Source organism: Panthera onca, chromosome X (genome assembly GCF_046562875.1).
Source record: "Panthera onca isolate mPanOnc1 chromosome X, mPanOnc1 haplotype 2, whole genome shotgun sequence".
Lineage (NCBI taxonomy): Eukaryota > Metazoa > Chordata > Mammalia > Carnivora > Felidae > Panthera > Panthera onca.
This window is the reverse complement of record NC_138357.1, coordinates 13097669-13119458: the sequence shown is the minus strand read 5'-3', so window position 1 is coordinate 13119458 and position 21790 is coordinate 13097669. Positions and strand designations below refer to the sequence as shown.

Here is a 21790-nt window from a genome sequence, read left to right as displayed (position 1 = left end):
GATACGTGTGTTTCCCTAACTAGATGGTGAACAACTCAAGGGTTCCTTGTTTACTCTGTGACAGCGACCTCAGTACCAGCAACATATTCTTGATATGCAGTGGACGTTCAATAGCTAACAACTGGGTGGAATTACCGGAATCAGAGTGTCTACGCAGACACGCCATTCGGCACAGCTGGAAGACCTGAAGGGGCTATTTGTAAAACATCAACGTGGGTCATTTTTAAAGAGTGTGAAGCAAGGGTCTGCAATGGTATCGATGGGAACTAGCGGGCACTGCTTTTTTGTAACATTAAGTCCTACGGATCTGAAATTATGACTCACCAAAGAGGAAACGGGTTACACTTAATTTTGTGCGTACTGGTCCACTGAAGGCTAAATGGCCTGGGAAACGATTTCAAGACTTCTTTGCATTTTCATTCAGGTAGTTTCCACACAGCTAGGCTGGTAATGAAGGCAAGTTGTTGTTACACCGTATAAATGGAAGTAGTGATCTGGCTATTAACTTAGTGATTTGACTAAAGGACCATCATATCGAGAAAGGCAGGTTTGGGTGGGGGAACAACATGGTGGCCGAAATGAAAACTGTGGTTTCTTTTCACTGATCAAATTTACCAGATCGTTACCCAAAGCTCTACTTGACTCTCTGCAGCGTGACTACGGCCTGAATGATAGGAACAAGATTACATTCCCACAGGCAATGTGGATCTGCTGAGGTGGAGATCTGAAAGAAAGAGGAAGAGTCCCATTTGGCGGACCCGGCCTGGACACCCTGCCTGTCCCTGGCGCGCTTGGGGAGTCACACGCAGAATGGTGGCTGTTCTGTTCGCAGTACCCTGGGGCTATCGCCATGTTCATCCTTAGGGAGGTTAATCCCCACGTCCAGGTCCTGGATCTGGAATAGGCAGATCTGCTCAACTAAAGCACCTGTCCCGGCAAGTTCACCAGAGGTGGCTTATCACTCATTTTGTTTTTTTTTTTTTTTGCATGCAATGCTGCCGTGGAGTGATGCTTTTTATTGGGACTAAAGTAGTTCTATTCAGACAGCTCTGTTCCCGGGATGAAAACTTCTGGTTTAAAAAGGTTAAGTAAGGTCAGCCGTGGCAGCTGAAGTCACCTTCAAAAGAGTCTTTCGGGAACAATATCTAAGGGAAAAGCATTTGTTCATTCGTTTCTGGTTCTCTCCTTGGTGACTCAGTATCTCTGTGGGACGCACGTCCCACAGTCGGGGGTTCTGGAGCCGTGCAGTCAGGTCTCAACAAGATGTTATCTGGAGTGTCCTTTCACCCTTGGGACTGTAGTTGTTAAGACCGTCCTTGGGTTTAGGCAGAGGCTGGCTAAAGGACAGAAAGGGCAGAGGCAGAGGGGGGACTAAATTCAGGAAGAGAGTTTTGAGGTGCAGATGTAAGTCGGCACCATTTAAAACCAGAGTGAGGCCCGGTTCCAGCCGCGTGGCTCCACGCACTGAATTTGCATCACGCAGTCACAGAAATGACATTTCCGCAGCCTTGACATTCTAAATATCATGAGAATGAAATGAAAGCCAAAAAAAATCCCACAGCCTGTGAAGATCATTACACGGCGCACGGTAAATTCAGACAAAGGGAAAAACTTTCTCAATATTGATAAGAGAAGCACCTAAGAAGTCATCCTTTGAAGAATGACAGCTAGCCTGCACCGGCTTGGAGAACGAATGAGGCCACGGCCTGGGCTGCACTGGTATATGAAGCAAAAAGCATTTTGAGGAGTGCGTGCCCTCACATTTTGCCTCCACTTAAATTCTTGCACTGGAATAAACAAGCCTGCTTGCTAGGCATGTATTCGTCTGATCAGAAACACACCGAGCAAATGTCAGCAGGACAACACCGGTCAATTCTGTTTATGGAACAAAATGCATTTGCAAAATAGCTTCGTTTACTACCCTAGAGTCTATCCCCAAATGACAACAGCCGGGGACTACTGTCTGTTCCAAAGCAATAACCCATACTCTAACCACATCACCAGGAGAAGTGATAGGCAAATTTCTCTAACATTCAAATTTAACATATAAACCGGGATACTCCTCAAAAATGCCAACAAAATAACGTTATAGCCACGAAAACAGTGTTTGCCTTCATGATATGCCCGTATAAAGGAATATTTGAATCACATTTCCAAATGTGAAAGGGTCACGTACATTGGTGATTGGTGATCGAGGGTCTAAGAAAAGATATTTTCAATATGTTAACTTCTTGTAAGTACAAACACGTTCTAACCTGCCCAAGTTCTTCATTAAGGTCTGATGTGTTGACCAGGGCTCCTTCATTAATTTCTTCATCATAGAAATCCTTATCCCATGAAATGAAGAAAGAGCCCAAGAATTTCTGCATTTCTACTGTGACATACATGGAGACAGGAATGATGAAGTTGAATAGAACCATGAATGACAGGAAGTCAGTGAACATTTTCAAAACCTAAAACAAAGGAAATAGTTCATGCTGATTAGACACACGGTTCCATCAGACAAGTACGAGACAACCAGCTTTCTTTTTATTTCAATGCTGAAAGCACTGCTCTTGCTATAAAAAAAAAAACTTCCTACCAATACTAGGTCAGTGGCCAAAATTCTTATCACAGCATGTAAAATCAACATTTAAGAATACCCCCAATTTTGGGGCGCCTGGGTGGCTCGCTCAGTTAAGCGTCTGACTCTTGGTTTCAGCTCAGGTCATGGTCTCATGGTTCGGGAGTTCGAGCCCCACGTTGGGCTCTCTGTGCTGACAGTGTGGCGCCTGCTTGGGATCCTCTCTCTCCCATTCTCTCTGCCCCTCCCATGCTCGTTCTCTCTCTCCAAATAAATAAATCAATAAACTTAAATAAAAATTTGAAAACACCCTCAATTTTATCATTATTTTTCAGTAAGTGTCCCTTTTGACTTCATGTTTTTTCACTTCCTTAAATTCTCTGCCCTCCCCCCAATAAGAATGTAGGATCAAAGTTTCTATGTATGTGTCGATTATGTTCCTACCATTATCACAAGCCAGGGATTTCTTGTTCAGCGGTTTAAAACTCTAAACTAAAGAGCCAGAAACAAGCACAGATGTCTAAAGTTAAAAAAAAACTATAAAACTTCTTCAATATCTAATAGCTTAGGGCTGCCAGACGACGGGGAGAAAACTCAGAAGCTAACAAAAGGTATCATTATCTGAGCAACATTTCAATAAACGGCGGCCTGGTCAGAAAGTGCTAGGGTTAAAACGTCTAGCAAGAGTTAAAAGTTGCGGCATAACACAGGTTACCTTCAAAGTCTCCCGCTCTTTCTGAGTCTTTTGGTTATACCAAGGTTCATCGTTATATGGGGTACTTTGCCAAACGTACTTTAGAGTCGTGCACACTGCAGCTTTGGCCAGTAAGATGAATAAATACACAATCAGGAAGGCGTTAATGGATCTGAAAAATAAGAGATGATGGATTTAGAAACCACAGCGTTCTTGACGATATCAACCACATGTACGTGTAACTGTTCCGTTTCCTAAAGCTCCTCCCGTGTGCAGTGTGTAACCGTAGCACAAGCCGGTACGTACAAACCTCGGTTATCACCGTGGAAGCATTATTCTCAGGTGGTAACGTGGAAAGGCCAGCCCCGACCTGTTCGTTGGTCACCACTGCTCCCCCAAAATACAGTGGCTAACTGGCTTAACACACCTATGATCAGGATCCAATAGCGACAGGAGGCACACACGCATGCACATCACCTACTCAACCCTTATAGAAAGACTAGGTCGTTTCCGTTTCCCTAAATCCTAAGGGTTGGCAGTAGAGAGCGGGGGAGCAAATGTGAAATCCTCAAACCGAGGACGGATTCTTTTAATCTGGAAGTAGAGCTATGGAGAGGGTGCCACTGATGTACTGGGTATCCACGGCAACGACACAGTGAGGTCCAATGCTGTAGCAACTGGCTTGAAGATCTAGCAAGTACCACGTCGGTAGTCACCAGGACACCGTTCTCTATGTTGCTGAACTTCCCCATGTACAGCCAGTAGAGGAACCCAAGCCAATTGTCTAGCAGCAAAACGGAATACATCTATATTTCAACTCAACGTTGCTTAGGTAAGTCACTTATCATCTCGGAGCCCATTTCTTCATCTGCAAAGCAGACAGGCTGATAGGAATTGCTCCGTAGAGCTGCTCGGAGGATTAGACTCAATCAGACATACAAATCACTGAGCACAGGTCAGTACGCCCGGTATGGTAGCTGCTATTATAATGGATGTTGTTTTTTTGTTATGGTTGGTGTTTGGAATTACTGAGAAGTATCTCTTTCACAGTTCAATCACTACAAAGAAATTGCGGTGTGCACTAACTTTTCAACAGCAGAACGTTTCTGAGATTTCCCTTGGTAGTTCAAAGCCATTTTGGTTTCCATCCCAGTGTAAACAGCAACTCCTAAGGAATAAAAGAATATAATGAAAACTAGGTTGCCAGTGCGACTGCCAACCAACTCCCCACCAAGTGGGAGCTATCAATTTTTTTCCATCTATAAAAGGAAGGATTCTAAGCCTTAGTCTAGTCACCAGCTGACATGGCGTTTATAATATAATTTTAACTCTACCCGCTTTATTTCTCATACTTCAAGTTAGTTTACCATCTTATAAGTTCCCAGCCCCTAAAAACGGGCGTAGGTTGAGTGGCAGTTATCCGCAACATTTCATTTTTAACATGCACCATTTAGGCATGGGCTTGACAAAGCATACTTCTGATAAGCAGATCTTAAAAAATTGCTCACCATATATCTTCTTGGTGTTTTTTAGTGTAGCTCCTTTCAACAAGAGATTTTCTGGTCCCAAAGACCTAAATGAAAAATGAACACAGCTTATCCAAACAGCCCGATACACCCATCAGCATCAACCCTGGGGACATGATTGGCCCTAACACACATCTATCTCCGAGGGGTTGAGAGTGTGTCTTTGCGCTCATGTCTTATGCTTCCTCCCCGGGATGAGCTTCAAGATCCTTCCGTGTGAAGCTCGTCGAGGGGACGGCCCCCCGCAGACGGAAGCACGGCACAGATGTAGCCAGCAACACACAGAGGTGGAGAGACGCAGAGAGAGAGAAGAAAGGGATGAGGCGGCAGAGACAGCAAGAGGGAGAAAGAAAAGGTGACAAACGAAAAGACCGGGAAAGTAGCTGGCAAGGTGGGAAAGACACACGGACATATTTATAGAAGAGCCAACCCGCCTCTGGGGCCATCGCGGGGCACCTGGCGTGGAAATTCCTTGTGGGCGTGGCTATAAAGACCAAGCGGGAAAGTTGCGGTGTGGAGGATAGAAGGGGGAAGAAAACCTCCCTTTTTACAGAGATTGCTTCATTATAAATGATTAGCCTTCCGTTTTATTTCAGTCGGGGTAATTCTCTCAGCTTTTGAACTGTCCCCCTCATCCCTCAGTTACTCTCCCTTAAGCATGGTTCCGCACAGCCAAGAACAAAACGTACAGAGCCCCGAACAGATTTGGGGAGCTGAGTCCAAGTGCCTGGAGCTCTGAGATTTTGGACGCCCTCAGGGTCACTTCCGACACCACCCCTTCCACACACACTGGGAGAGCTCCCACCACCACAACCCTACCAATCCCGTTACTTAAGACCTACTACCGGGACACTGGCTAGTTGATCCAGCTTTAGTCACCTTTACGTCCCTTTCTATAAAGAAAAGGATTTGGCTATTTTAATGGGCTTTCAAGAGAAATATACCCACCACCACCCAAAAAGGACCGATCAAAGGAACGACAAACTAACCTGGCGACCGCCTCAAGGCTATTACTATAGATATTGATCCGCCCAACAAACCTGCGAAAAGAACATAATGGCAAATGTATCTTCTCTGTCGACATGAAAATCTATACGTCACAAAAACGGGAAGGGATCGAGATACAAATAATACAAACGAGGTAAGACTGCATGAACAACAAAAACCCATTCTATAACCATAAAAAAGTTATGTGGAACCAACAAGGTGTATAACACTGTCATCTAATTTTAAAAATAGTATTACAGATTAGAAGAATGCAAACCAAGATTCTAAATCGATTTTCACAATCTACTTGGCATTGTGTATGCACATGACACCTCTGCTCATTTACACGTTATATAAATAATTGATCTCTACTTTAGATTTATGTGAAGCAAGGTTTCTGGTGCTAAAATGCAACTCTGAAAACCATCAGTCCGGGAGCTGTCTGACTTGCACACACATCACAATCACTGAAATGCTTACTAAACCGTAGATTTCTGGGCCCCATCCCCAAGCTTATGATTCAGGTGAGAATCTGCACTTCCCACAAGTTCCCAGGTGCGGCCGCTGCTGGCCCAAGATCACCCTTTGAGAAGCACTTGCGTTAGTCTCAGACAGCAAACATTTGGTTACCATCTTGGAAATTTCCAACCTGTGTCTCTCGGCTGACCAATACTGAGCCCGATCTGATCACTTAATACGGCTGCCTGGTAACCTGCGTTTCTCAACAATGGGGTAAAAAGGCCGAACTCTCCTTCACGAGAGAGTTACGAGTATTTGGTAACTGGCGTTGTAATTTTTTTCAGGAACACTGAACTATTATTCCATGTATGTAAAGTACGATGGTCTGCTCATTCATTCGCCACATGTTACTTGTGCCAGTGCCGTGGCGGGTGCTGGAGAGACACTAATAAGAAGGACGTGTTCCTTGCACAAAAGAGAAACAAGTAAACAGGCAATTACGATGGAAATGGTGACCACTAGGGTGGTACCAGGGCAGGCATTCTGAAGTCACACAGCAAAGGAATTCGATCTGGTCTAGAGAAATCTTCCCCGCCCTAAAACTCTCCTTCCTATTTAGGGTAAGTGAAAAATTTAGGAGTTGCCATATAAACATGCAAAAATGTGTATTATTCTCTAACACAGGCAGAAGTCGTCACTTCATTTCCTGTGATTCCATGGACCTTCTCCTCCCTTCTATTACGTCACTGTACTGTATGCTTAGCTTCAATATTTTATCTGCCTTGCAAACCGTGAGCTCCTTGAAGGCAGGGAACAGCTGGTTTGTTTTGTGGTCCCGGTTCCTACTATCAAGGTGGATACAGAAGAAGGGAAAGAGGAAAGAAGGAATGATGGGAAGGAGGGAAGGCACTGTTCTTGTAGTAAGATGAATACTTTGTTTTTCCACTACTGTGCATTGGTGTTAAGCCACATCCAACCATTTGGTCCCCCCATGAGGACAATGACGGTTAATCAGCAACTCTGCTCCAGAAGGCCTAAGCAGAGTAAAAGAGAGGAAACGATGCAACTTAGCTGTTAACTGAGGACAAGAAACAGCCCTATCTGCAATACTCAGCTCATCGTGATCGTCACAAAAATGGATAGAGCGCATGGCTCCACGTCCCCTTCCTCTCTGTAATGTTGAATGACACATAACGGGGGTCTGTTTTTGTTTTACTTAACTCTGATTAATGCACGAATCTGACAGATCAGCTTTCTGGGATAACGTAATCTTAAAATGTGATAGATGGTCATGTTTACAAGTACCAGAAATAAAAGAAAAATCCCAAGGAAGGTCTCTGGGCCCACAATGATGTATCTCAGGCCGGTAGTGTCTGATTCATTTCCCTGCCAGAAGGAAAGAAAGGCTCATAAAAACATAAATGAAGGAAGGCTGGTTAAGGGGCGGGTGTTTTCTTTGCAACACCGGCAGCAAAGGGAAGCAGAGTCGGCCGACAGCTGTAAAGTGAAACCAGGTGATCCTTACTTGTAGAGGTCAGGTTGAGGCTGTTCACATTCAATCGCTGCTCGGAGGGTATCAATGGATTCGGCTGTACATAGCGCAATGGTATCACGCACTGCATAATGTGTCTAGATGAAAGCAGAAGAAAAAGCACAAACAAACAAGTGCTTCTTTTCAGAACCGTATACCCACCTTATTCCAGGAACACAGGATGTTTTCGTAAGAGGCTTTGCCAGGATAATACAAATATTGATGCACCTTTCCCACTAACTAAATTTTATGGTATTATTCTCCAAATACGTTACAAACAATTAGAAAGATAACCCTGCTGCAAGGGGATTTAAAAGATAATAAAGACGAAAAGCTTTTCCTGATAGTGACACCAGGGAGAATTCCATGGGTAGCATGTATATCCTTAACTGAAAACCCAATGAAGAACAGCAATCCGTTTGTTTTTTTTTCTCCTAGTTATAGACCTGAGATCTATTACTTTGCTCACCATAGAGTACAGTGATATAAATATATACATATGAGTTGAACATCAATAACTCTTTTGGTCATAAGAAGGCTGACATTTTGCCAATAAGAAAGAAAAAATTCATTAATAGATACATTACACAAATAGCATAATTAATGATCTTGAAAACGTTCAGGGGTGCCTGGGTGGCTCAGTCGGTGAAGCCTCCGACTTCAGCTCAGGTCATGATCTCACGGTTCGTCAGTTTGAGCCCCGCCATCGGGCTGTGTGCTGACAGCTCAGAGCCTGGAGCCTGTTTCGGATTCTGTGCCCCCGCCCCGCTCTCTGCCCCTCCCTGGCTCTCACTGTCTCTCTCTCCCTAAAAAATAAATAAACATTAAAAAAAAAAAAAAAAAGAAAGAAAGAAAATGTTCAAAGAAGCTACATTTTATACGAGGAGCAGGGATATGATGCGTCTTGCTCTAGCCAGACAGAATATTCTACTAGTGTATACTATGCACTTGATTTACCCAGAACTCCAGGCAGGCTCCAATAAGCCCATCTATAAATCATCAAAGGAGGGCTAACACAGACCGAAAGACTGCAACCACTTATGCACAAGGGAAAGCTGTCGCACAGTCTTCTGGGAATATGACAGAAGTGCTAGAGCTCTATTTAAAACTGTCACCTGATTTTGAAACCCGTGTACTTTGAGCTGATTTGATCAGATCAACTTAACGGAAAGAAGAAAGCCCTCTAAATGTCTCAACTTGAGCAGAAAGTTTTCTGTCTCGAGGCAACTTTTTCCCCTATTAGGGAATCTTTAGGTACATTTCTCGATTTTTATCTGGACATTCCCTCCCTCAAATTCAACTGTTTTTGAACGGTTTCAACGGACGAGTTCATCACCGTGCCCTTGAAGTACAGAATTCATCATCTAACAGGCGTTTCAGTTCCTGTTTCACATACTGACTGAGCCCTGGTTCTTGACTCCAGATGGAATAAGCAAGCAGAGAGAGGCCTCAAGGGTACACACAGAGGTGAGCACATCAGTGCCCTTCTGTAAAGGCAGCATATAGAGGATGCATCTTCGTGCCCTGTGGAGCTCTGGACAACGGCCAAGAACTGACTGCCAGAAAGTACCACGGAAGTAAGTGATCTTCCAGTTTGAGCAAACTTATTTTAACACATTTATAATCCTTCCTAGTTGCAATAAAACAGACATTCGCCAAACAAAACCCTAAGGTATTTTTTTAAAGAAAGCAATCAAATTACTGCAAGTTAGAGTTTCTATAAGCCATGAGTAAGCATTGTTTAAAGAAAATATTCATTCCTTTTAAAAATAAAAATAGATCCAAGGTTAGAGTATATGAAGTTATTTTTGTAGTTACATAGTTTAAGCCTCTGATGACATTCATTTTAAAAAGCCCAAATAAAACACTGAATGGGAGAGGTCAATATTAAATGCAAGCAGTGCTGCTACAAAAAAGGTAGTGGCTTTTATCTGGGGCGTGTATTTTCCTCACTGAACTCCACCCTTTTCCCTCAAGCTGTGTATTTGCTTAGAAATTCAAAGACGATTCTATAAAAGCGGTCTTTGAATACAAAACTTACACAAACAGAAAAAAAGAAAAGATTGGGGGGGGGGGGGAGGGCAGTGGGAAGGAGTGCTAGATGATGAACTGTCCTGAGCTCCGTTTAGGCAAGGTTTCCTTTCCATTACCTTGCAATTGGATTCCCCGTCAAGACTGGCCGTAGTAACGTAGCAGGTCCCATCACTGGTACAGGATGACAGAAGAATAAGATCACAGGGGAAGGTTTCATCTGCCTGGACTTCTACTACATCACCGACCTAGTATATGGAGAAAAAGAAATGTTCTTAATTCCAAACAAAGCATTCATTAGATCTCAAACTGAAGCCAAAACAGTAGCAAGAGACCTGTCCTGCTCTTAGAAGAGTGTCTGTGTCCTAGGCCATGTGAAAGATAATGAGAGAGCATTACTGTTCAACATTCAGAATCCCCCTTAAGGTCACAAGGACTTAAGGATGCAGCCAGATGTCCTTACTGTTGAACTTGAATGTCAAAGAAACAATTTTGGTACCCAGGGACCCATTTGCCCTCTGATGTTTTGGGCACTGCTGTTCAATAAGACGCAGAGTATCATCACTTCATGAAGGAATCTAGAAAATCTAAATGTCTCAACTTGAGCACTTCCCGGACACTGGGCATCGTGCATATTTCAATACGCTTTTGCCTTCTGTGCGCTCACAGCTGTTACTGTGGGGCACCAGTTCCCTCTTCAGTGCTCGGAAAAACTTAATCAGAGAGGCATCTATTTTTCCCATGACGATGGGACAAAAACATGATTTTCAAATAGGTCGCTTTCCAATAATTCATTTGCTACCAGAACAATCCATTAAATACAGCCATGAGAAACCATTTCCTATCAGCAAGTCCCCAAAGCTCAAGGAAAACCAGGAGAGAAGAAATCATGAACTATTTCTATTGCAGAGAATTTAATAATGTAGGGAATAAATCATAATGGCTAAAAGGTAGGACTGTTTTTTTTACAGTTTATTTATTTTGAGAGAGAGAAAGAGCACGAGGAGCAGGGGAGGGGCAGAGAAAGAGGGAGAGAGGGAGAAGAGAGAGAATCCCAAGCAGGTCCCACACTGTTAGTGCTGAACCCGATGCGGGGCTCAAACTCGCAAACTGCGACATCATGACCTGAGCCGAAACCAAGAGTCGGACGCGTGACTGACTGAGCCCCCCAGGCGCCCCTAAAAGGTAGGACTTTTGAACCTGACGTTACATCTCGGCTCTGCCACTTCCCTATGAGCTTGGGCAAGGGCCTTAGATGGTTGCAACCACGTCACAGGATCGGTCTGAGAGTGACGTGAGGACACAGGTAAAGCGGTTAGCGAAGTACCTGGCACATATTCACCATCCGATGATTCTTGCGAACACCCTGCAACTACTTTACCTCCAGCCTATGAACAGTCGTAAGATGTTGGGGAAGGATGGAAGGAATGGAAAGTTCGGTGCTTCCCAACCTTTTCCGTACCGTGGCACAGACAGAAAATGTTAGGCGTCAGTTTGGTACAGCCCCTCAGGTAAATGGAGGAAGCTGCTTGTGGCAGAACACACCCACTTTGGCGCGCGCGCGCGCGCGCGTGTGTGTGTGTGTGTGTCAATACCTAGCACACCAACCCGGACGCACTGGTTGTGAAATGCCGAATAAATGACACACCTGTCTTCTATTTGCTACACGATTTGGCAGACAGAGATGAGGATTCCAAGACCTATTCAGGAACCATTTTATTTTCTTGCCAATCTTAGTAGCCAAGAGAAACAGCATCAATAACTGAACTAATTTGTAAATAATATTTTGTTGGCTCTTTCCTTCCTCCCTTACATAAACACTTATGTTGCTTACATAAAACTACAATCTATGATTAAATGCACAGACGAGAAACAACAAACAAAATCCTCAATCATCTGAGAAGAAGGAAACACGTATTAAAGGATGGAAGAGGATTCTTAGGCACTGATAAAGACGTGCCACAATTTCTTCTACGCCATTTATGATTAAAAAAAAAAATTTTTTTTTTAACGTTTATTCATTTTTGAAACACAGAGACAGAGCACAAGCAGGGGTGGAGCGGTGAGAGAGGAGGACACGGTATCCGAAGCAGGCTCCAGGCTCCGAGCTGTCAGCCCAGAGCCCGATGCGGGGCTCGAACTCTCGAACCGAAGATCATGACCTGAGTGGAAGTCGGACGCTTCACCGGCTGAGCCACCCAGGCGCCCCTACGCCATTTACGATTTGCTTAGATGTGAACTATAAAGGTCCCTGTACCTGGAGTGCAAGCTGAGGCTGGTGAGATGGTCAGAGGCCAGATCTCAGAGGGCTGGGCAGAGGCTAGGCCTTACCCTGAAGGCAAGGGGGAAGGAGGAAGGGGCTTTTAAGGAAAAGGAACAACACGGTCCCCTGAAGCATTCAACTCAGGTTCTACTTCCATTTAGCGTTAGTTAAAAGCATTAAGAGAACATCACCATCCCTTGTGATAAATATCAGAAAAAGCCAGATCATCTGCAAAAGTATGATTTTTTTCTTTTTAGTTCATCAGAGAGCTGAGGTTGCGAGGCAACCACGTAAACTGAATTTCAAAGGGTGAAAAGTCCTGGTGAGGAGAGACAGGAGAGACGAACTGTTTCACAATTCACAAGGCACAGGAGCACGAGATGACAGCCATAAAAGGGCAGCAGAAGAAAACAACCAGATTCTGTAGCAATTCCTCAAGGCTTGATGGGAGCTAACGTGACAGTTTCAAATCTCTGCGAACCTGACAGAGAAGACGGGATCATAACCACCCATCATTTCTTCTTTACAGGCATCCATCGGGTGCCCCTGAGAAAACACCAGGGCAGGAGGCCGAAAAGAGCCTTCCCTCACTGGTACAGGCATACAGGGTGCGACTGATGGCTGTGCGGAGACAGGTGCAAAATATGCCAGCATCCAGAATCGTGGACCCTGCTCTCACGGGAGGCAGAAGCCATCTAGGTCTAGGGGACAGGCAAGAAGCCTTCCCTGGCACAGTCTCAGGAAACGTGACCGCTGCTAGAGGAGAGGAAGAAGCAGACACCATTTGCTGCTGGGGATGGGGCAGAAAAGCCGCTGATACCGGGGTCCTAGCGCTAATAAAAGGCAGAGTTCAACCGCCGTTGGAGGAAGGATGGAAGGATGGCGTCAAGGCATTCAGTACCGAGGCGAAGGTGCCCAAGCCCTGCTGAATACGGGAGCAGGAGAACCAAGAAGAAATCATTCTGTTCTCACCAGGAGCCGCAACGAATAACAGTAAGAAATAGCAGTCTATCGCGGGGGGAGGAGAAAAGGCACAGACGGGCACTCGGGGTGTCAGGGCCTTAAGGACCTGCCGCAAGCGGAGGGTGGAACAGGAACACTGACGAAGGCCCTCTGGTACCCCGGGCCCCACACAAAGCACAGGGCAATGGCAATCCAGCACTTCCGGAGCTGGAATTTCCAGCGAGGTACTGAATGAAAGTAGCAAGAGCTATACAGCAAAAACCAAAGCCGGCTCAAGTCCCCACTAGACTCGCTTACCCTTCACACCGATGGGCAGACGGAAGAGGTGTGCCCACTTCAGAACATAAATACGACTGACCTGGGTCTCTAGCTTTGGTTTACGTACGAGGTCCAAAATTCAATACAAAAACACAAGACACATAAAACACAAGACAAAGATGACCTAACACGAAGAGAGAAAGGAATCAACAGGACCAGTTCCCGAAATGTTGAGATGTTGGATTATAAGACAGGCATGTAGAAATAAAAATAACTATGATTAAGGGGCGCCTGGGTGGCTCAGTCAGCAGACTGGATACAAAGAGGGAAATAATCAGGGAACCTGAAGAAACGCTTCTGTATTTCCAACACCAACACCCATACTCTTCCTTACAGAGAACCGTGAGCTCCTTTCACCTTGGGAATCCTCAAGTCCTGTCTGTAGGCTCTCATCTGTCTTCTAAGATTCCATCTAGGCCCATGGCTTCATGTACCATCTACACGTTGATGAACTCCAAATCTCAACTGACAGCTCAAATAGGTCTCCGTTCCAGCCTGGACAATTCCATCTGGATGTCTAATAGGTATCTCAAAATTAACACGGCTAAAATGGAATTCTTGATTTCCCCTCTACTCCCACATCTGTCACAAAACCCATTCTTCTCCCCGAATCTCCATCTATTTAATGGCACCGGCATTTGGTTTAAATAGCTCAATTTAATTCACCCATCTCGTCAAGCCAAAACCAAGAAGGCTACCTTGATTCTTTTTTGCTCTTTTTCTCCCTCCCTGCATCCAATACATCACTAAGTCCTGATGATTCTACCTCCAAAATATATTCCAAATAGATCCATTTATCTTAATCACAAGGCAGGTGGTACAAAGTTGTGGTTATAAGCATGGACTCTACACCCAAACTTGTTTCAAATCCCAGGTTTTCCACTGACTAATCATGGACAAGTTTCTTAACCTCCCTGAGCCTCAGTTTTAATCATTTGTAAAAGGGAATAGTACAAGTACCTACTTCACAGGACTGTTATAAAGTTAAGGATTTTTTTTTTAATGTTTATTTATCTCTAAACAGAGGGCAAGCAAGAGCATGTGAGCAGGGGAGGGGCAGAGAGGGAGAGAGAATCGCAAGCAGGCTCCATTCTGTCAGCGCAGAGCCTAACGCGGGGCTTGATCCCACGAATCGTGAGATCGTTGGCCTGGGCTGAAATCAAGAGCTGGACACTCAACTGACTAAGCCTCCCGGGCGCCCCTAAAGTAAGCATTAAATCAGTTGATACAATGTGACAGGGAACACCTGGCATATTTACATTATATATAAATGTTAACTACTATTTTTATTATCGTTATCTCTACCAGTATCACCCTGATACAGGCTCTTATCCTCTTTTGCAAGTGACTCCTGGCTTTAAAACCCTTCAAAAAATTCCCACTGCGCTGAGGGTACACACCAAGTTACTCTCTTACTCGACAATAGTCTACCCACTCCCAGGCAAGCAATCAAACATTTAGATACTTTTGCTTTATAAGCATTTCTTGCCACACACAAATATTCCAGAAAGGGCCGAATCAAATAGCATTTCACACAATAGCATAAACTGATTTAATTAAGATTATACCTGGCTGAGATCGGCCTCCAGGCAAAGAAAGAAGCCCGAGGAACAAAAGGAGGAAGATGGGGGGCCTTTCTATGTCACACACTGAAACAAGTAATAAAAACAATTCTTCTCAAATTCTTCTGAAGAATCAAAGAGGGAACACTCCCAAACTTATTCTATAAGGCCAGAATTACTGATACCGTTTTATCAGGAAAAGACAGAGAAAATACACACCAATAGCCTCAATGAATACTGATGACAAAATCCTGAACAAAATTCTACCAAACCAAATCCAACAGCACATTAAAATGATCGTACACCATGACCAAATGGGGTTTATCCTTGGGAATGAAAGGATACATACAAAAGTCAATCAGTGTAACGTAACATACAAGAGCAACAACAGACGAAAGCTATATGGTCATTTCAATGGATGCAGAAAAAGTATTTGGCACAATTCAACACTCTTTCATGATAAAAACACTCAATAAACAGAAGAGAAAAAAATGACCTCGACATAATAAAATCCATGTATGAAAAGCCCACAGCTAACATCATAGTCAGTGAGGAAAGAGTGAAAGCTTTTCCTCTAATACCAGGAACAAAGCAAGGATGTCCACTCTCAGTATGACGATTCTACATTGTACTGGAAGTTCCAGCCAGAGCAATTAGACGGAAAAAAAAGGGGGGGGGGGGAGGGAAGAGAGAGAGAAATAAAGGCAAAAAAATTGGAAAAGCAGTAAAATTATCCTGATTTGCAGATGGCATGATATTATACGTAAAAACCCCTAGATTCCACATACAAAAACCTGTTAGAATTAGTAAGTGAATTCAGCAAAGTTGCAGGATATAAAACCAACACTCAAAATCAGTTGTACTTCTATACACTAACAATGACCAATCCAAAAAGGAAATTAAGAAAGCAATCTCATTTTCAATAGCATCAAAAAAGATAAAATAGTCACTGTATGTTAACTAACTGGAATTTAAATAAAAATTTAAGAAAAAAAGAGAAGATATTTAGAAATAAATTTAACCAAAGAGTTAAAGGCCTGCGCAAGGAAAGCTACAAAGCATTGCTAAAAGAAATCAGAGATAATAAAAATAAGTGGAAAGACATTTCATGTTCATGAATTAGAAGATTTAAGCTTGTTCAAATGCTTGCATTATTCAAGCAATGACAGGCTCAATGGAATTCGTATCAATATGCCAAGACATTTTTTTGCAGACATGGAAAAAAAAATCCTAAAATCATATGGAATCTCAAAGGACCCCAAGTAGGCAAAACACTGTTGAAAAGGAAAAACAAACTTGGGGAGTCCTCACAATCCCAGATTTCAAAACATACTACAAAGCAACAATAATTAAGACAGTACGGTACTGGTGTAAAGACAAATATATGGACCAATGAAGAGAGAGCCCACAAATAAACCTTTGCACATACGGCCAAGTGATTTTCAACGAGGGTGCCAAGACTATGCAAGGGAAGGACAGTCTCTCCAATAAATGCTGTTCCTGCATGCAAAACAATGAGGTTTGACTCTTACCTTACACCATATACAACAATTATTCAAAATGAATCACAGACCTAAATGTAAGACCTAAACTTCTTTGACTCCTACAAGAACATCAGGAAAAAGCTTCAGGACACTGGGTTTGGCAATGCTTTCTTGGACATACAACGTTAGAAATGGGAATACGTCAAACTTAAAAACTGCACCAAAGGAAACAATCACACAAGGAAAAGGTAACCTATGGAATGGGAGAAAACACTTGCAATCATGTATCTGATAAAGAGCTAACATCCAGAAAATATAAGGGACTTCTACAACTCAACAACAAATATGCAAATACCCTGGTTAAAAAATGGGCAAAGGATTTGAATAGACTTTCTCCAAAAAAGATACACAAGTGGCCAAAAAGCACATGAAGAGTGTTCCACATCTCTAATCATTTGGGAAGTACAAATGGAAACCACAATGAGAGATTTCACACACGTTAGGATGGCCACTATCAAAAGAACAGAAATTAACAAGTGCCGGAGAGGCAGAGACGCTGAAACCCTTGTACGCTCTAAGTGCAAAGGTCAAATGATGCATCTGTTATGGAAAACAGAACGCAGGTTCCTCAAAAAATTAAAACTAGAATTACCACATGATTAAGACATTTTGCTTCTGGGTATTTTGCTCTGGGTATATATCGAACATAATTCAAAGCAGGATCTCAAGTGTATTTGTACACTTGTGTTTGTCCTAGCATTATTCACATAGCTAAGAGGTGGAAGAAAATGCAGGGGCGCCTGGGTGGCTCAGTTGGTTAAGGGTCTGGCTCTTGATTTCAGCTCAGGTCATGATCTCACAGTTCATGGGACAGAGCCCCACGATGGGCTCCCTGCTTGGGATTCTCTCTTTCTCTCTCTCTGGCCACTTCCCCACACTCTCTGTCTCTCTCTCTCTCTCTCTAAAACAAATAAATATTTAAAAAAAAAAAAGAAGAAGAAAATATAATATATGCACAAAATGGAATATTATGTAGTCTTAGTATTGAACCAGGAGTTGAGGTGCAAGTCACCATTGAAGATGCTTAAATCAACCTTTTTAATAAATTGATTATCAGTTATTTAAAAAAAGGGGGGGGGGCAGGTTTCTGTCATATGCTCCAACACGGATGAACCTTGAAGACATTATGCCAGTCAAATAAGCCAGTCCCAAAAGGACAAATACGGTATGAACTCAGTCACGGGAAGTCTTTCTCTAAGGTAGTCGAAGTCATAGAAACAGAAAGTAGAAAGGTGTTTAGCAAGGGGTGGAGGCAGGGGGTAGTGTTTAGTGGTTATAAAGTTTTAGCGTTACAAGGTGAAAAGATTCTAGAGGTTTGTTGTACAACAACGTGAATATACTTAACACTATTGCAAGTGTGCACTTAAAAATGGTTAAGCTGGCTCAGTCAAGGGAACATGTGATTCTTGATCTTAGAGCTGTGAGTTCAAGCCCCACGCTGGGTGTAGAGATTATTTAAAAAAATAAAATCTTAAAAAAGAAAATGGTTAGGATGGCTCTCTTGGGTCCTTGCTTCCGAGATGACCAAGAAAGGAAGGAATTACGGTAACGCTGCGAAGGGCCACAAGCCGCTGCACTCATTGCGTGCCCAAGGACAACGCCATTACGAAGTTCGTTATGTGCAACACAGTAGAGGCCGTTGCCATCAGGGACATTTCTGAAGCAAGGGTCTTTAAGGCCTATGTGCTTCTCAAGCTTTACGTCCAACTACATTACTGTGTGAGCTCTGCCATTCACGGCAAGGTAGTCCGGGATCGCTCTCGTGAGGCTCCGAAGGCCCAAACACCCCCACCCCGATCTAGACCCGTGGGTGCTGCCCCACGACCTCCACCAAAGCCCATGTAAGGAGCTGAGTCTTTGAGGACTGAAGAAAAACTGTTCTCTGGAAAAAAAATAAAATGGAGATTACACTTCAAAAAAATGCTTAAGAAGGTCAACTTAATGTTATGTGCTTTTTAAATCACAATAACAGAATGAAATAAAAAATAAATAATACTTTGAGATTGGGATAAAATATTTGTAAAAGACGTATGTGATAAAAGACTATTATCCAGGGTATTTTATTTACTTTTCTATAGAGTATTCTTTTTCTTTTTTGAAGTTTATTTATGGAGAGAGAGAGAGAGAGAGCACGAGCACGAGCAGGGGAGGGACAGAGAGAGAGGGAGAGAGGGAGAATCCCAAGCAGGCTCTACACTGTCAGCGTGGAGCCCAACACGAGGCTCGAACTCACAAACCATGACCTGAGCCGAAACCAACAGTCAGCACTTAACCACCTGGGCCACCGAGACAGCCCCAAAATATTTTTTAAAAAACCTTAAAACTCAACAATAAGAAAATGATCACTTCATAAAACAGTGGACAGAAGACCTGCGTAGACAACCTCACGAAAGAAGATATCGAGAGGGCATGGACACATTAAGACATGTTGAACACCATACATCATTCGGGAAATGCAAATTCAAACAAAAATGAGATGCCACTAAACACCTATTAGAACTGCCAAAATCCAAAACACTGACGACAAACGTTGGCCGGGATGCGGACAAGCAGGACCTCTCGTTCACTGCCGATGGGAACGCAACATGCACAGCGTCTTTGGGGACAGCTTGGCAGTTTCTTACAAAACATGCTTTTACCATAAAATCCAGTAGGAGAGTGTGATGCTAAGTGAAATAAGCCATACAGAGAAAGACAGATACCATATGGTTTCACTCTTATGTGGATCCTGAGAAACATAACAGAAACCCATGGGGGAGGGGAAGGAAAAAAGAAAAAAAAAAAAAAAAAAAAAAAAGAGGTTAGAGTGGGAGAGAGCCAAAGCATAAGAGACTGTTAAAAACTGAGAACAAACTGAGGGTTGATGGGGGGTGGGAGGGAGGGCAGGGTGGGTGATGGGTATTGAGGAGGGCACCTTTTGGGATGAGCACTGGGTGTTGTATGGAAACCAATTTGACAGTAAATTTCATATATTAAAAAAAAAAACAAAAAAAAAAAAACAAAACTTTTCTTACCTGTGGGGGGGAAAAAAAAAAAAAATCCAGTAGGCGCGCTCCTTGATATTTACCCAAATAAATGAAAATCTCAGGTCCATGCAAAAACCTGCACATAAATGTTTACAGCAGCCTGATTCATAATTGCCATGACTCGGAAGCAACGAAGGTGTCGTTCAGAAGGTGAATGGTTGGGAAACTGGTACCTCCAGACAATGGCGTATCATTCAGTGCTAACAAGGAAGGACGTATCGAGACACGAAAAGACAGGGCATGAACTTAAACGCGTCTTGTTAAGTAAAGGAAGCCAATCTGACAAGGCTACACATACCGTGTGTGATTCTAACAGTGTTAATATTATGGAAAAGGCAAAACTACGGAGAGAGTAAAAAGGCTAGCGGAGACCTGGCGTGGGAGGGATGAAGGGATAAAGAGGCAAAGCACAAAGGATGTTGAGGGCAGTGAAACGATTCTGTATATCACGATGGTGGGTACTTGTCATCAGGCATTCGTCTGAGGTCACACAATGTCGAACAAGAGCGGACTCTAACATAAACTGTGGGCTTCGGGTGATAATGATGTGCCGGTGTAAGTTCATGGATTGCAACACGTATGCCGCTATGGAGTACTGATGGCGAGGGACGTGGCGCACGTGTGGGAAAACGGCGTGTACGTGAACTCTGTGCTTCCCGCCCGATTTTGCTGCGAACCTAAAACTCTCAAAAGTAATGTTTATTATTAACTGAAATAAAATCTGCTGGGAACAAAAAATACTCTTCGATGTGGGGGAGTCTAAAATCTTCCTGACAGGGGTCTCATTAGGTGATAAAAATAATACCATGGAACTCTCGTACATCGCTGGCGGGATGCAAAACGGTACAGCTGCTGTGCAAAACAGCTTGGTGGTTCACGAAAAAGTTGAACACGGACCTACCCTGTCGCCTGGCAATTCTACTCCTAGGTAGAGAATTGACAGAGAATTGACAACAGGTCAATACCCCAGAGAACTGACAACAGGTGTTCAAACAAAAACTTGTCCGCGAACGCTCACACCGGCAATGTTCATAATAGCGAACAGGTGGAAAGAACCCCAAATGTCCATCAACTGGCGAACGGGTAAAGAAAAGACAGTAGAGCCGTGTGATGGAATATTAGCCATAAAAATCAGAATTACTAATATATGCTACAACAAGAATAGAGCTCGAGAACATTACATGAAGTGAGAGAAGCCAGACACAAAAGGCCACACGGCGTATGATTCCATTTACAGGAAATGTAAATACATCCATATCCATCCATCCATCCATCCATCCATGGATATAGATACATCCATAGAGACAGAAAGAAGATTAGTGGTGGCCAGGGCCTGGGAGAGGGAGGACATGTGGCATAACTACGCATTGCCGATGGGGGCGACCTTTTAGGGCGATGAAAAGGTTGTGGAACCAGATAGTGTGGACGGCTGCGCAACGGTGTGAATGTACTACATGTTGCTAAATTGTACATTTTAAAATGCTGTGTTTTTACCGTGATTAAAAAAAAAAAAAAAAAAAAAAGAACGAACTACAAACGTACCTTGATTTTTTCACTCTCTTTTCTCACTCGCTTTGCATTTTCAATAATGTAAACAGTGCTTTTGTTGACTTCATTGTCAGCTCTGTGTCTCAGCCAATCCTCATATCCCTAAGGGGATAAAAATAACTATAGTCAAGCTCACAGAGAAATTCTTTTTTTTTTTTTTAATTTTTATTTATTTTTGACACAGAGAGAGACAGAGCATGAACGGGGGAGGGTCAGAGAGAGGGAGACACAGAATTTGAAGCAGGCTCCAGGCTCTGAGCTATCAGCACAGAACCCGACGCGGGGCTCGAACTCACGGAGTGTGTGATCATGACCTGAGCCGAAGTCAGATGCTTAACTGACTGAGCCACCCAGGCGCCCCTCATAGAAATTCTTAATAAATTTCTATAACCCCCTTCCCTGAGTCACCAGTTGAGATTATAATATTAATCTCAACTCAGATCTCTGCTAATCTCTGCTAAAGAGACAACACTGTATATTTTTACAGCAAAACTAAGATACGCTTTCAAAACACCCCTTCGGTAAATAGCTTTACTGTGTTAAAAGGTTTCGCCATTCCATAGATGAGTATCCGTGAAAACACAGACATCAGAACCGTAATATGTGAAGGACTATGACTTATTCTTCTGATTCTACTCTTATTCAAGTTAGTGCTAATTTCTCTACCTTTTCTAAAAAATGTTTATTTATTTGGGGGGGGGGGGGGCGGACAGAGAGGGAGGGAGAGAGAGAATCCCAAGCCAGCTCCACGCTCATATTGGAGCCTGACACGGGG

General features: G+C 43.3%; 1 protein-coding gene across 13 annotated transcripts in view; it reads right to left on the bottom strand.

Moving 5' to 3' along the window:
- Positions 1-21790, bottom strand: part of ATP11C (ATPase phospholipid transporting 11C (ATP11C blood group)) — a 171185-nt gene that overhangs the window by 58090 nt on the left and 91305 nt on the right. For all 13 annotated transcript variants that reach the window (XM_081794226.1, XM_081794229.1, XM_081794231.1 and 10 more), the window contains 8 exons: positions 21010-21117; positions 9911-10039; positions 7755-7858; positions 5773-5823; positions 4766-4830; positions 4344-4425; positions 3279-3429; positions 2256-2453 (listed from right to left, as the gene is read on the bottom strand). In XM_081794226.1, the coding sequence (XP_081650352.1) occupies positions 2256-2453; positions 3279-3429; positions 4344-4425; positions 4766-4830; positions 5773-5823; positions 7755-7858; positions 9911-10039; positions 21010-21117 (888 nt within the window). The remainder of the gene's footprint in view (positions 1-2255; positions 2454-3278; positions 3430-4343; positions 4426-4765; positions 4831-5772; positions 5824-7754; positions 7859-9910; positions 10040-21009; positions 21118-21790) is intronic.